The sequence below is a fragment of the Apostichopus japonicus genome, chromosome 16 (genome assembly GCF_037975245.1).
Source record: "Apostichopus japonicus isolate 1M-3 chromosome 16, ASM3797524v1, whole genome shotgun sequence".
NCBI lineage: Eukaryota > Metazoa > Echinodermata > Holothuroidea > Aspidochirotida > Stichopodidae > Apostichopus > Apostichopus japonicus.
The window spans coordinates 4017986-4034242 of NC_092576.1; the positions used below are offsets into that span (position 1 = coordinate 4017986).

Here is a 16257-nt window from a genome sequence, read left to right on the forward strand (position 1 = left end):
AGTAGTTGTCCAAATTCATTGCGTCATAGTAGTTCTCAACCCTCCCAAGAAAGCAATCTTCAATTTCTCGTCATTATGCGGATCCTCAGTTTGTGTGTAATAAGGGAATCATTCCTCAGTCATTACCAATGGTTGGAACAAGATTCTAAGAGTATAAATGCCTGACTTAATGTTTCACTAATTCGTGGCACGGTACTTCTGACATCATCATTTATTCTGATTGTTATGATATGCACTTGTCCAATAAAATTCACATTTCGTTAGCGTTTGATTATCGTTTCTCTCAATTCAATGTACATACAATGACGTAAGCCATAAAGTAACATTTTATTTGAAATTTCTTTTCGGTTAATATGTATCTCAACCACTGAATTCTCATACTGCATTCAAACAAGAAGATACATGAAGACAATATGAATGAACATTTTGCTCAGAGTTCAAACAAGCTAACAATGACCATGCTTCCTAGACAAATATCCATGTGACAATCCGGTTTGAAGATTTTCACTGTAAACGTACTTCGACATAAAGGTGGCGCCCTTTCTATTAAAAAAAAGCTCTGATTGAAGAACAAACAAATATTTGTTTCAAAAGATTAAAAGCCTTTTGAAAGCCCCATTGACTTACATACTAAATCACAACAGTAATGTGGTCTCTAAGTCCAAATAGAGGTCTCACTATTTAAACGCTACCCATCACTGGATAGCTGACAAGTTGGTAATTCATTACATTATCATTTTTGTGTATCATTACAATTCCTTAATTTTGCAAATGAGAGCCTGAAGTTTTCGTCACTTGTAAACAAATCTCTTTCATCAGCAGTAAACAGTTTCGTACGATGCTCCTGGAAGGCCTGACGGGGTCTAACATTGTCCCAGTTGAAGCAATATTTGCACCACATGTACTTTAATTCATGCTTTGTAACATGCAATTATTAATATATTAAAATATTATTATTATTATTATTATTATTATTATTATTAGTATTATCATTATCATTATCATTATTATTATTATTATTATTATTATTATTATTATTATTATTATTATTATTATTATTATTATTATTATTATTATTATTATTATTATTATTATTATTATTATTATTATTATTATTATTATTATTATTATTATTATTATTATTATTATTATTATTATTATTATTATTATTATTATTATTATTATTATTATTATTATTACGTTATAACGGTGACTGTCATAATTGTTCACACTGAGAGGTTACTGAGCATAAGTTGTTTGATGGGTTAATTTTAATATATTATAAGTTTAAATACAGTCTTGCGCTAAGCTATACCTTTCGATATGATTAATTTGGCTACTTATGTAGTGTGTCTTTCTTGAACCTAAATATTTTGTGGAAATAAGTAGCCAATACATTATGCAGCCGCAATGAACATACACAAAATGTGCTCAATCGTACAAAACTCATCCCAAAAGCCACCCGACGTGAAGGTTGTAATACATTGGCCCTTACGCTCAAGGTCACAGGGATATCTGGGGAGTAAGTATCAGAGGTAATTATCTCCAAGAGATATCTGGAGAATATCTTGCTATTAGTGAAGTTATGGAGTTTAACAGATCTGCGAGTTGATAATCTGTTTATATTCAAATTAACTGTAGACACGAAATTGAGATTTAACTCTTACAAGGTCTCATACATTGTATTAGTATCATACAGAATAATGAATATATAAAGTTTCAACTTTCGAAAATGGTTTTTATTACTTTCCTATGTAATTAATCTCCACGTTCAAGCTGGCAATTTAACTCAACCGCAACGCATGTTTGATACTTTATTCTTCCTTTAGAAAAATGAATGTAGTATTTCTAACATTAGCATGCCTTCACTTTGAGATTGAAGGAAATACTGATTGTATCAAAAGTGCTACAGCCGCCTTCGATTAAATCTAAACATTCAGCTTTTTTCTAAAAATATTTTATGAATTTTATATCCTGTTTCACAGTATTTCGACAGAACCAAAACTTCTGTAGTAATGTTCTTTATGTCGTCTTTGAAAAGAAATGCCCGCTGGTAAATTAATTGCGCGAAACTGATATAGGGCCTATCGTCAATTAATAGTACACGGCACCACATAACATTATTGGTATGTTTACTACTAAAATAGTAGCTTTTAAAACTCGCTGATACCACCGTCTCCATCTTTACCACATTTCGGTCGATTTTTGAAGGTGTTTTTTGTCATTTATGTGTAGATTGTGAGTACTACATGCACTGCAAAAGTGACAAACGATGTGTTTTATCATTATTGGGAGACTAAATTCGCTCAGTGGTTGCATAGACCAGGGAGTTGTTATTCCACAACAACTCCCTGCATAGACGAACCTGGTTATATAATTGATATTGCTCACTCTCTTGTGATATAGTTCCCCTAGTAATTATCTCTGTTCAACCATTGATCCGTAGTTGTTATATAATATGTTCGTATAGTATAGCAAGGTTATCCGACCGAGGTCAAAGCGGTCGTTGCTGATTGTGTGATACATTGCAAGGAATTACAAGCGCATACTAAACCAGAATGCAAAACGCATTGAGGCTTCGATGACTTCATTGCACTAGACTTCTGCGTTTTAACCAGAAACAGCTGTTGCAATATAAATACCCCAAACCATGTTATTAGAGAAGTAAGACAAAAAGGTTTTCCGTTGAATTGCAATTATGATGATATTATAAATTAGTTCACGTCGGGTGGATTCCAATTCAACATTTTAACTCAAATTTGGAATCTTTTCAATTTAGAAAGTCATTTCAGATGCCTTTATCCACTCGGCTACAGCACCGGTCATCAGTGCGGTCTGCCTTCTTTTACGACATTAATAACACTATTACTAATTTGTACGTTGATGCCTGTCCATAAATATACATTGACAATATCAGAACAATTGGAGCTAGTTTACAATTTTGATTTTTTTTTCTGTGACATTGAAAGCAGCTCAGTCAACATTTGGATACCGTTTTATTCATACAAAAATGTGGTATCAACTTGAGTAGTTAAGTTTTCAAAAAAAGTGAAGTAAAAATTACCAAAGTTTGAGGTTTAATTTGGTGTTTTAATTTTGTGTACTATGAGACTATAAAATGTTTCTGGGACAACAAATGTAAAAGTTGAATCGAAGTTCTTGAAATACTCTACCATGAATCTACATTTGGTGGAAAAATCGAGATGATTGCCATAGTGTTGTGATCAATTACAATGTTATTTCCAGTAACACTCTGCCAGATTAGAAAATGGTCGAACAAAAAAGGTGCCTTAGGATATTGATGTCTTCTTTCCATGAGGTGCATCAGTAAGGTGTAACAAATCATACGTTTGAATGTACGCAAAATTTGCATGCTGATAATTGGATACAACGCTGATTGTTAAAAAAAGTGGTGTTTCTGTTATTATTTTGAAAATACTTTATATATTTGCATGGCTATTTCTGAGAGCCTTGTAGAAACAAGGGAATGGTTTGATATTTGATGCAATGAACTAAACAGCTTTTACACTCATTAAGTTTGTCATTTTTTTTATGTTCCAGACTTATATTTTGTTGTTTTATGTTTTCCATATGTTCAAAATATAGGAAACTTGTACAACGTATATATTTTGTCGTGATAACTTAAAACAGACAAGTGTGTGTTATCGCAACTACTCACCATTGAGTTCATAATACTAGAACCGTCTCTGAATAGACACCAAAGTAAAAAGAAGGAAAAATTGAAGAGGGATGCATTAACAATACTTAAATGGTCTATTAACTTCAACAAGTTTTTTTTTTCAGTTACCATTGCTTCTTACCTGCACAACGATGTTACCTGCACAACGATGTTGTTGCTCCGTATGAGAAGGAAATCCAGGATTTTGTTACTTGGTGCAACCAAAACTACCTAAACTTGAATGGCAAAAAAACTAAGGAGATAGTATTTGACTTCAGAAAACAGCCACATGATCATGGTCAAATCAGGGTTAATGATGAGATTGTCGAAAAGGTGCACCACTATAAATATCTAGGTACTATCATTGACTGTAAACTTAACTTCAAAGACCAGGTTGATGCAATTAGATCAAAAGCTTGCCAACGATTGTACTTTTTACGTAAACTGAAATATTTTAATGTCGACAACACTATTCTTTTACTTTTTTACCAGTCAGTGATACAAAGCGTGCTGACTTTTAGTATTATATGTTTTTACGGGCTGCTTACAAAGGATTCTTCGATTAAATTAGAGAAGGTTGTAAGGGCTGCCAGCCGTACTATTGGGAGGGATATTGGTTTAAAAACTACTTATGAACTCTACATTGATATGGTGCACCAGAAAACCCATGGAATATTAAAAGACCATACACATCCTCTTTTCGAAAACTATGTATTCTGCCGTTTAGGCAGCAGACTTAGCATGCCACGGTCTAAGCATAACAGATTCAGGTTTTCTTTTGTACCCAATTCTGTTTTTTTTTTTCAACCTGAGGGCTGTTAGATAGGTTTCTTTTGTTTTATAATCTTGTTTATATATGTATATATGTGTATATTTTTCTCACATGTATGGATATTGTTGTTGTTGTTGATATTCTTACCTTTTCATTCAACTTCTCTGTGTTTTGTTTATACTAATATTTTACTGTATTCTGAATGTATCTTTATAACTTTAATTTTTATGTGTTTTGCTGCAGGGCGACAAATTTCCATATCTTATGGACGAAATGAATATCTATCTATCTATCTATCTATCTATCTTATTTTCTTGTTAAGGAACCACATACATAGCTTTACAGTGTGTAGTACACGGTATAGCTATGCGTATATGCCAATAGTCTAGCAACTATAAGATTGTTTTTCATGGCTGAGGTATATGCAACTTTGAAATACCACACTGCTTAATCTAGAGCAAATGTATTAAATTACTTTTATTTGTTTTTAACATGCATCAATTTACATCATCGCTTCCTTCAAATTGAAACTGACCTCTACTAGTTTGTATATAATAGAGGTGTTTCTAAAATGTGAGTATTAGTTTAAGTTGAACTGAGATTCAAGTATAGTGTTTGACATACCAACCAACAAACCGACCAAAGACAATGCTTTACCTTTCTACTCTGCGTATTGGTCTGCTTTCTGTTGTGCTTTCAACAGTTTTTGCAGGAGGTAAGTATCCAGTTCTGTTCTTTAGCCCAAAAAATGTTGAATTTTATTAAAAAATATCGGCACAATTTGGCTTGAAACTAATTGCGACCATCAATTATTCTGAAAGGGAATCCAAACGTGTCAGTCTTTTTCTTCCAGAAATTCTTTGATCAATCACTTTGATATTGACATATATTGGCCTAGTTAAGATTCTACTTGATCAAGTTAATGACTCGAAAAGTATTACATCGGAAATTATACCAACTGTCTGACCATTCGGTGATTTGGAAATTAACGTCTCACACGATTACTTCATGCAATTTGTTTGATAAGTTTATGAATGGTCAGTCAATGAACTATAGTGATGGGAAAAGTGAAATCATGGCTAATAAAACAATGAAACGAACGAAATAAATTCGTTAATCACTATCAGATAATATAATTTTTACAGATTACGATGCATATTGTGTAAAACCGCCTCCGGAAGGGTCATGTTGCGAACGATTCGGTCTGAACGTTAACCGTGATTCAGATGTAGTTATCACCGCCTCAAGCTCATACGACAATAATCACCGACCACAGAGAGCCGCTCTTTTTGAAGACGATCAAGGGGGAATTTCTGGTTGGGGAGCCGCCACTACCGACGCGTAAGAAAATGAAATTTACAACATAATTATGTCAATACTGCATAATGAACATACAGTAAATTATATTTTCATAACTGCTACCATATTAAACATATCGTACAAAGGTAATGATTTTCCATTGTCGTTTAGACAACACGCTAAAATCTGATTTTGTTATAGGATATACGGACGGATTAAGATCGCTTAGTTTAAAGTGTTCAGTTGAATTAAATGGTCAGAACATTTAGGATATCATTAGAACCAAGCGTGTTTATTGAAGATATGGACTTGAGTGGACAAAAGTTAAGATGGAAACTGTGGCATAGCAAACACATTATGTTTTCAAGCCAAACCGCAGTACGTAATAATAAATTATTATGGAATCGTTATAAATCATGCTATCTTAGGCTAAATGTAAATATATCAAAATCAGTATGCACTCCTTAAACATGAATCTATCTTAAGTTAATGTAAATTTGTAAATATCATCATGGACTCCTTATTCATGAATCTATCTTAGGTTAAATGTAAATATATGAATATCCAAGTCTATTTTTAATTTTGATTATGACCAAAATGGTTCAATATTTTTATTATTTATTGTTGTTGCGATAGCTAAATAATTCTAAAATGTTGTCGCCTAATGCTTCCCAAATGTACCGTAAGACAGTATGTGTTATGGTCGGTTCTCATCTGTTTCGCAGTGAGCAATGGATTCAAGTAGATTTTGGCTCCCCTCGCCAAGTGACAGGTGTCCTCCTGCAAGGGCGCGGTTTTACTCACGTCACCCAGTGGGTTACGTCTTTCCGAATTCTCTTTTCCAATGACGGGGAGATTTTCTATAGTACACCGGTAAGCACTTACAGATACATGTACTTCTTATGTTCTTATCATGATGACAGTCTTAATATAAACACTGCATACGTATAGCTATTTTTATTTGAGATACATTAGAACGACAAGATAGTCCAACAGTAGTGCATGTGGTTTAAGCAAGTTTCATTTGGGCATTCTTCGTCCGTTTAAGATTCTGCTATGACTCTAGAACTGAAGAAGAACTAATATTTCGCATCCTATTAGTCATATAAGATCTGTAAAAAAATGGCACAGAATCGTCTCGCCAAATAAAGCGTCCTACATTTGAATCATGTAAAATTAGTAGCAAGTGTAATGGATATCCTTCTCCGTCGATAATTCAACTTGTGACTTCATACTTAGGTATACAATTGCTCGTCTTGATCTTTAAAATAATATCGTACGTCATTCCGTGATGTATTTCTCTTTCACAGACAATCGAGGGAACGTTCGATAAAAGTACCGTAGCTCGTCGTTACTTAGACCGACCCATTGTCGCTCGCTACTTTCGACTGAATCCTATTACCTACTTTGGTCATATTACCCTAAGGTTTGACCTTCTTGGATGTGAAGCAGGCTTCTTTGGCTAGTTGTAAAACGAAATTCCATTTGTTTGTGACACAACCGTCTCCCATACTTGGAGATATTTAAGAATGTTTGTCCTTTAATGTAACGTTAACGAAAAATGTTGCTAAAATATGTTACTTAAGCTGAAGTACACAAGACAAAAACAGTTTACCTTAAGTTTCTGTTTGAGATGTGAACAATTGTGATGGTGTAAGGGTAACTGTAGCTAACTTGCATGAAGTTTACAAAATATACCGCTAATAAATATCCGAGAGATCGTATAAACGAAGTTTGGTTTTGACATATTTTTAATATTTTTAATACTGCTCTACAATAAACACATTTTGAACTTTTTGCGCTTTCGTACGTACGTGCAAACTGTATCTACAGTGTACGCTTTATCGCAAATAAATCAGCATTTTAATATACGACCGCACAGCGCGTTTGTGGACCAAATGGGGTTGCTATGTGCTTAAACAGTAGCCCAGGCAATATAAAGCATGTTACTGCAAGACACGGTAAGTGACACCCACTGTTTCAAAAAAAAAAAAAAAAAAATAGTATCGAATGGTAGCAGTTGGTCAAGGCGATGATTCTGCTTCCTTTGATTGATATATCTTAGACGGTGCTCACCTTGCATAGTCTATCAGTACAAGTACTATATGAAGCTAAAGACATAATATTAGGCCTGGTAGGCTAGCCTATCAGTCCAAAACTATATGTAGCTATAAAATTAATATTACGGCTGTTAGCCTAGCCAGTAGCAGTAATACTACTATATAAAGCTATATAACTAACATTAGGCCTGCTATCCTAGCCTATTTGAACTAATGCAATATGTAGCTATATACCTAATGTAACGGCTCGTAGACTATCCTGTCATTCCAAATACTATATGTTGCTATAGACCTATTGCTAGGCCTGGTAGCCTAGCCTATCAGTACTAATACCATAGTAACTATATACTTTTATTACGGCTGGTAGCCTAGCCTATCAGTACTAATACAACATTTAGCTACCTTATATTACGGCTGGTAGCCTAGCCTATCAGTACAAATCATATATGTAACTATAGATTGAATATTACGGCTGGTAGCCTTGCCTAACAGTACTCATACAGTATGTAGCAATAGACCTAATATAAGACATGGTAGCCTAGCCAATCAGTATCAATTCTATTTGCAGCTATAAACCTAATATTACGGTTGATGGCCTAGCCTATTGGTAATATACAATATGTGGCTATATACCTAATATTACTGCTGGTAGCCTAACCTATCAGTACTAATGCAGTATGTAGCAATTGACCTAATATAAGTCCTGGTAGTACTAATACATTATGTTGCTATTTACATAAAATTAGGGCTGGTTACCTATCCAATCATTACTAACACTGTTTGTAGCTATAAATCTAATATTAGGCCTAGTAGCCTAGCCTATCACTAGCCTATCATTGAGAATACTATATGTAGCTATGGACCGATTATGAGGCCTGGTAGCTTAGCATATTAGTACTAATACTATGTGTAGCTATATACCTAATATTACGGCTCAGCCTAGTCTATCATTTCTAATAATATATGTAACAGTAGACATAATATTACGTCTGGTAGCCTAGCCTAACAGTACTAATAGTGTATATAACTACATACCTAATGTTAGGGCTGGTATCCTATCCAATCAGTAAGAATACTGTATGTAGCTTTAAATCTAATATTAGGCCGTGTAGCCTAGCCTATCGGTACTAATACTATATGAAGCAATATACCTTATATTCACTACGGCTGGTAGCCTATCTTATCATTGCTTATACTATATGTAGCTATGGGCCTAATATTACGGCTGGTAGCCTAGCCTACCAGTACCAATGCTATGTGTAGCTATATACCTAACATTACGGCTGGTAGCCTAGTCTATCATTTCATATAACATATTTAACAGTAGACATAGCATTACGGCTGGTAGCCTGGCTTATCAGTACTAATAGTATCTATAGCTATTAACTTAATAGTAAGGCTGGTAGCCTAGCCTATCAGTCTAATTATATATGTTACTATAGACCGAATTACGCCTAGTAGCCTAGCCTTTTAGTACTCATACAGTATGTAGCTTTAGCCCTGATATGAGGCCTGGTAGCTAAGCCTATCAGTACTAATACGATATGTCGCTGCTGACCTACTTTTAGGTCTGGCAGCCTGGCCTATCAGTAATAATATTACATGTAAATATAAACCTAATATTAGGCATGGTAGTACTAATACTATAAGTAGCTATGTACATAACATTAGGCCTGGTAGCCTATATGCAGCTATAGACCTAATATTATGCATGGTAGCCTAACCTATTAGTATTAATACTATATGTAGCTTTTTACTTTCTGTTAGGCCTGATAGTACTCATGCTACAGACCTGGTGGTACCAATACTACATGTAGCTATAGATCTTATATTAGGCTTGGTAGTATTGTAGTACTACCTAGTTTATTACGGCTAACGTTTCCGTATTTGTTGCTAAGTGTGAATCAACGCAAAATAAACCCAATATATGATCAGAAAAGTCGTATTCGCGTCAACCTGAAGTACGCTTGAACCTGCCCAATATAGAGTAGACAGGTAAGACTTAGGCTTTGCAGATGAAAACCAGAAAATTCAATCTGAAGATATTTAATTATGAGACTAATTACGCGAACTAATCAAATCATCACAGGCAGCCGATACGCACAGCTGGTACAGTAACTACTGTGTAAGACAAAGAACTGCGCGACTGGACGATGAGAATGCCTACGAGGTGAAATAAAGGAGGTTAGTTTAGTTTAGTAGAAAAAAGGATCAGGAGGGACACTTAAGTCCCCATCAAGGACCCTATAAAGAGAGGGGGAAAAACTGAAGACACAAACACTCAGACCCGATTACAACGCTTAAAGTGCTTGTCCAAAGCATTCTTAAACCCATTGACACTACTTGCAAGTACAACTTTCTCAGGCAAACCATTCCACTCATTCACAACCCTATTAGAAAAAAAGTTATGCCGAATATTAATCCTACTATGCGACTTTTGAAGTTTAAGACAATGACCTCTAGTACAACTACTGTTTGCAAACATGAAAAAGTCGGTAAAGGATAAATTGTCGAAACCATACACAATCTTGAAAACCTGGATCAAGTCCCCACGTAACCCCCTAAGCTCCAGTGTGGTGAGATTCAACAGTTGTAACCGCCTATAATAAAGAACCCTCTTTAAGGAACTAATCATCCTAGTAGCCCTCCTCTGGACCTTTTCGAGTACTTCCTTATCCTTAGCAAAATAAGGGTTCCAAGCCTGCACAACATACTCCAGATGAGGCCTAACCAACTGCTTATAAAGCCTAACTACGATGTCCTCTTTCAGAAAACTGAAGTTCCTCTTGATCATACCTAAAACCCTATTACCTCTTTTAGCAGCTTCAAGACAATGTTTAGAAGGTTGCAGAGACGAGTCAATGTAGATACCTAGGTCTCTTTCAACAGAGACTCACCTGTAACTCCACACCATTTAGATTGTATGTAAACTTTTGGTTACTACTACCAATGTGCATTACCTTACATTTATCAATATTAAAAAGCATTTGCCACCCCTGAGACCAGGAAAAAATCTCATCTAAATCCGCTTGAAATTTCTCAGAATCGCTTTTGGAAGAGACCTCAGAAATACAATTTGGTGTCATCAGCAAACTTCTTAGCTGTACACAAAATATCTCCGTCGATGTCATTTATATAGGCAACAAACAACAGGGGACCTAATACAGACCCTTGTGGAACCCCACTAGTAACGTTCTGCCAAGAAGTAGCACAGCCATTAATTACCACCCTATGTTCCCTATTACCAAGCCAATTCCCGATCCAAGACAGTAAATTCCCTATGACACCCATGCTCTTCAGCCTAAGTAAAAGACGCTGGTGGGGAACTTTATCAAAGGCCTTCTGGAAATCCAGGAACACAACATCTACAAACCTCTGCCTATTTAGTGAGCTTGTTACATCTTCCATAAACTCAAGGATATTAGTGAGACAAGACCTTTTTTGACAAAAGCCATGTTGAGACTCTCTGATCAAAGACTGACTACTGAAGTGACAGACCGAAGACTTTTTAACAATAGACTCCATGACCTTACAAACTACACTAGTGAGACTAACGGGCCTATAATTACAGGGCTTAGTCTTATCACCCTTATTGAAAATTGGGGTAATATTAGCACATCTCCAGTCCCTAGGAACATAACCTTCATCCATAAATTTACTAAAAATCAACGAGAGTGGAACGCAGAAATGGTGTGCAAAAGTCTTCAGCAAAGACGGATGGATTGCATCGGGTCCAGAAGCTTTAGAAACATTTAGACGAAGCAGCTCCTTTAAGACAACGTCATCCGAAAATAAGACCGTATCCAGTTTAGGCCTATCACTGCCCCCCTGAAAATCTGGAATACTACTCGTATCTTCCCTTGTGAAAACCGACACAAAATAGTCGTTCAAAAGATCTGAGAGATCCTGACTATCAGTAACTATCTTATCAGCCCGTGGTGCCCTAAGAGAAACAATTGCATCTTTAACTTTCTGCTTTGACCTGACATAAGAAAAGAATGCCTTTGGGTTATCCTTAATTTTTAGGGCAATGCTTTTTTCGAAATTCAATTTTGCATCAGAGACTAAGCATCCTACCTCCAGCTGATGAATTTTAAACTTGGCCAAAAGAGATTCAGATTTAGTCCTCCTAAACAACTTCCACATTCTACGTTTTTGCCTAATTGCACATCTAACTTTCTTATTCATCCAGTGAGGCATACTGCATTTACGACGACGATTCTTCCACGGAACACGATTTTCCATAATGATTTTCCATAAATAACAAATACAAGACTGAGAAGCACTCATATCTCTAAACAAATTAATCCAATCTGTACCCTTTAGTAAAGTTTCAATTGCCTCTGTATCTTATCTCGAAAAATCAGGGACTTTTTCCTTTCTAACAGAATTTACGACCTTGCAAACAACATCAAAAGCTAGTATATCATGATCACTAGTTCCTAGTTTTCATAGACCGGTCAAATCAACAACATTGCTTGGATTAGAACTCAAAACAAGATCCAGGATGTTATCCCCCTAGTAGGGAAAGTAACATGTTGATGTAAAAAGCAATCTTGCACAACATCTAGAAAATTACTACCTTTCCTACTACTAGAACCATCTATCCAATTAATGTCAGGAAAATTAAAGTCGCCCATTATAACAACATCAACTTTAGCAGCCTTTCTAATTGAATCAAACGGCACGACACCATTATCATCGCTGCTGTTAGGAGAGCGGTAAACAACACCCACTGTGATAACGTCCCTGGACTTCTTGGAGTTGTTTGTGGACAACTCGCACCAGACAGAATTAACAAAAGACCCTTGCAACTGAGATTTCTCAACACTTACAATATCATCCGTAACATACAGTAAAACTCCCCCACCAACCCCATTATGAGTATCCCTTCTGTCCTGACGATACACAACATACCCCGGGTGAGAAACCTCAGCACTATCTACAAATACTTCAAATATTAAGTCCACGATTACTGGGCATGATGACTTTTGCGCTTCACTTCTTTAATGGTTATCAACTGAGCTGCATATCTCATCGCAAACATCGCAAAAGTATTCATGAACAATTGATTACGAACTGCATAATATCATATTTTAAATCCAATGCCGTTACTTATGAACTCCGCACTGATCAAAACAATATATATATATATATATATATATATATATATATATATATATTTTACAATACCACGTCAATATGGACCTTATTGACCGTTAAGTTGCAACATGGTTAAGGGAGCTATATTTTCCTATGTTTTGAAATCTGAGGAACTGAGTGTTGGTCTGTATGTTAGGCTAAGTAGTCCAGCCACTTTATTAGATTGTCCTGTAATGTTGAATGAGTCATTTCTCAAATATTGTAAGTAGTGCAAAATACAACCTATACTGGACTGATTTTTGAACACATTAACATTTCCGTTTACCAAATATCATACTTTTATACACAAGTATCTCAAAAGCTAAGTTATAAACGAGATTAAAGAAAACGAGATCCAATGCGTTCCTTATTGTGTTGTTTATAGGCAGTGGCGTCGCCAAGGGGGGGGGGGGGGGCAGGGGGCACGTGCCCCCCTGCCCCCCCCCCCCCCCGAGTGCCCCCCATCTGAGATTTGGGTTGGTAAAAAAAATACATATATATTTTGTTATATTCAACTCCCATCATCTGAGTTGGTTTTTCATAAGGACAAAGAAGCACAGTAATTCGTATTTTCTTCAAATGAGCTGCGAAAAAATGAAAAAGTTTATCCTTGACCGTCGGGTATCGAAGTCGTGACCCGCGCCATCACAACAGGTGTCGATATTTACAGTGAATGTGTCATTGCTCACGCCTTACCAGCGGCTATACACGTCCGCTTCGCGAGCTACATGACTCATCGTTCAAAACAATGAATTTCCCTGTTCTGGCTGTGCTGCAGCCGTGTTTTTATTTCCTAGGAAGTAGGACGAATATTCAGAAATAAACTAGGTGCAGTCCAATCAAATTCCTGAATATTAGTAGGCCACCCCTACTCTCCAGAGAACACTATTTCTGGACCTTTTTCATGATTCTGTCATCAGAATATGAAAGAACGCGCTTTATTTTTTCTGGACCAATGAGTAATATCGTTGCTCTGAACCCTAACCTTGATTTTGAAACAAATTTGAGAATCCCGTATTTTTTGTGGATCCATATATTAACCCTGTTGTGTAGGGGGTGCAGAGGTCATTTGAGGTCAGATGCTTGTAGGAACAAATGGCGAATGGTCACACCTGCATACTGAGCCATACTCGATGTGTGATCAAACTTTGGATTGCATGGTGAGATCCCTGATAGGAGCCAATAACGATGCTGGAACCTGTTACATCTTAATAGATAATGGGAGAAAATGAGAAGGACAAGAGAGGAGTCGGGGGTCATGCACACATTAATCCAACAAATGTAGGTTCTATTGATAGGGTTAGGCATAATATCGACAGCATGTGGTTCATATCCTCTGCAAAATTCTGCTCGTTGTTAAAATCATTACCTCAAAAATAGCAATTTCTGGAGATATCTTCAGATCGAATTTAGCATCAAATGTGGCACCATTTTGCATCTAGCCCATCCTCCTTATGCGAAATTTTCTAATGGGGAGGGAGGGGGCACCCCTCCCCTTAGACCCCTCTCCCAGGAGGCCGATCCGTATCCACCTAAGTGCCCCCATCAAATGCTGGTGCCCCCCCTGTGCCCCCAGACTGAAAAGTCTGGTGACGCCACTGTTTATAGGCCAGTCAACCTTTCTTCAACCGGATTTTTTTGGCTAACTGCAGGACGAATCTAACTTCACATCTTTCAGTAGGCCATATATAAGAGGGAGTACTTAATGTACGATATGAATAAACCCGTTGCTTATTGTCAAAGACATTCAACATAAGCGAGAGTGAGCGAAGATAATCCAATTTTGGATAGTGTAATGACAGCATCCATCAAATTCTTCTTTGTTAATTATGTCTCCCAGTCGGTTTCGCCATTCGGTTTCTTTTACTGGGAAATAATATTTTAGTATTAAAAGAGAATAATTTTACCACGAGCATTTCTTTTTAACAGCAGGGTTCTCTCGTGGTGTTTTATAAGTTTGAATGGATTCATTCACTCAACCATCGAGTTGAAGAATGGTTTGTATATTGCCTTCTGCTGGCATTTTTAATTAGGATTAAATGTTAATTGTATTTTTTAATGCCAAAGAATATATCAAGCACAAACAATTGTGTAACTTGAAGGTATTATTACGTTGCTTAATATCTATAAAAATTGTTTTACAATAAAAAACTGATATGATTTTAATCTTGATAGCCTACAGCTGTGGTAAGTATGAATGTATTGGATATTTTGTAAATATATTAATCGGAAATCATACAGTATGTTGATGATAAAGCTACTTAAATAGGACATAACCTGTACGTTTTATATATTAGACTCCTGGCTAGAGGAAGCAAATGTTATAATTACATATGTAATCGTCCTAATAATTCCCAACTATACGGCAGTAACTTCTCTTTCACAGACTGAAACAAATATCGCATAAAGAAATAGTTAACTAAATAATTTAGTCAACAACGGTATATAGATATAGGTTAAGTTTTATATTAATGATATTCTTAAAATAATTGAATAACTTTTGAATAATTTCCTAGTTAATAGAAAACTACGTATTTCTATTACCTTTTAATCACTGACGGCGAAAGGTGTGTCTTTCCTCCTCTTTTATAATACTCACTCGAGTATCATTTTCATTGAGAAATGATTGGTGAATAAATTCTCTCAAATAAGATCATAATAACATGTCAAACATCTGTATCATTTACAATATATCAACTTGGACCATGATTGTGTTTATTAATATATGCTCTGCATTATGTATTTCCAAAGGATCGATTTCAGTATACATTTTGTCAGCAGAAGGAACTCTTTCAGAATGACACCATCCCAGTGGAAAGCTTTCTTGAGCAAAGCAGGAGCCCTATTTATCTTACAAGGATATGTCAAAAGTATAGGTGTTATAATCGACGAAACTGTATTTCACCTACACACGAAAGTGGCAGTGGTGTCGGTTTCATTTGCTCTTGTCTTTGGATTTAACTGCTTTGGTGATTATTCTTTTTTTATATTTTCTTCTATGCGTTGATGTCAGATCAAGTTTACAAAGGATGTGCTCAATCCAGTATCGGTCACGAAAGGCATGAGATTAAAAGTGTCACGAGACATTGTTTCAGTTATATGAAATAAAATGAATACCACAGAGCTTAATTAGACATGGCTGCTATTTAAAACGTTAACAACATGCAGGCACTTTCTATAACTGTTCAATTAATTGATTCTTTAAAACAAATCAAATATTACATCGCATTTACTTTTAAGTCAAAGTTGCCTCCATTCACCAAACTAACAATTAAATTTCATAATTTCTGCTCTATATGACGTTT

General features: G+C 35.7%; 2 protein-coding genes across 2 annotated transcripts in view; one reads left to right on the forward strand and one right to left on the reverse strand.

Annotated features, from left to right (window-relative positions):
• Positions 1-5007: 5007 nt before the first annotated feature.
• On the forward strand, positions 5008-7482 carry LOC139982017 (lactadherin-like). Its single transcript, XM_071994518.1, has 4 exons — positions 5008-5166; positions 5597-5792; positions 6476-6623; positions 7061-7482. Exons 1-4 carry the CDS (start codon positions 5100-5102, stop codon positions 7214-7216), a joined length of 567 nt encoding a protein of 188 aa, XP_071850619.1. The 5' UTR covers positions 5008-5099; the 3' UTR covers positions 7217-7482.
• Positions 7483-14766: 7284 nt separating this feature from the next.
• The window catches only part of LOC139982008 (uncharacterized), a 100729-nt gene continuing 99238 nt past the window's right edge, over positions 14767-16257 (reverse strand). Inside the window, exon 8 of the transcript XR_011797953.1 lies at positions 14767-15229. The gene's annotated coding sequence lies outside the window, so the exon portion shown is untranslated. The remainder of the gene's footprint in view (positions 15230-16257) is intronic.

What these genes read in the sequence shown, in the direction of transcription:
- LOC139982017 (XM_071994518.1), top strand. Translation starts at nt 5,100, where the DNA reads ATGCTTTACCTTTCTACTCTGCGTATTGGTCTGCTTTCTGTTGTGCTT. An exon ending in TTCAACAGTTTTTGCAGGAG is followed by an intron (nt 5,167 to 5,596) that starts GTAAGTATCCAG and finishes TAATTTTTACAG; the next exon opens with ATTACGATGCATATTGTGTA. An exon ending in AGATTTTCTATAGTACACCG is followed by an intron (nt 6,624 to 7,060) that starts GTAAGCACTTAC and finishes TCTCTTTCACAG; the next exon opens with ACAATCGAGGGAACGTTCGA.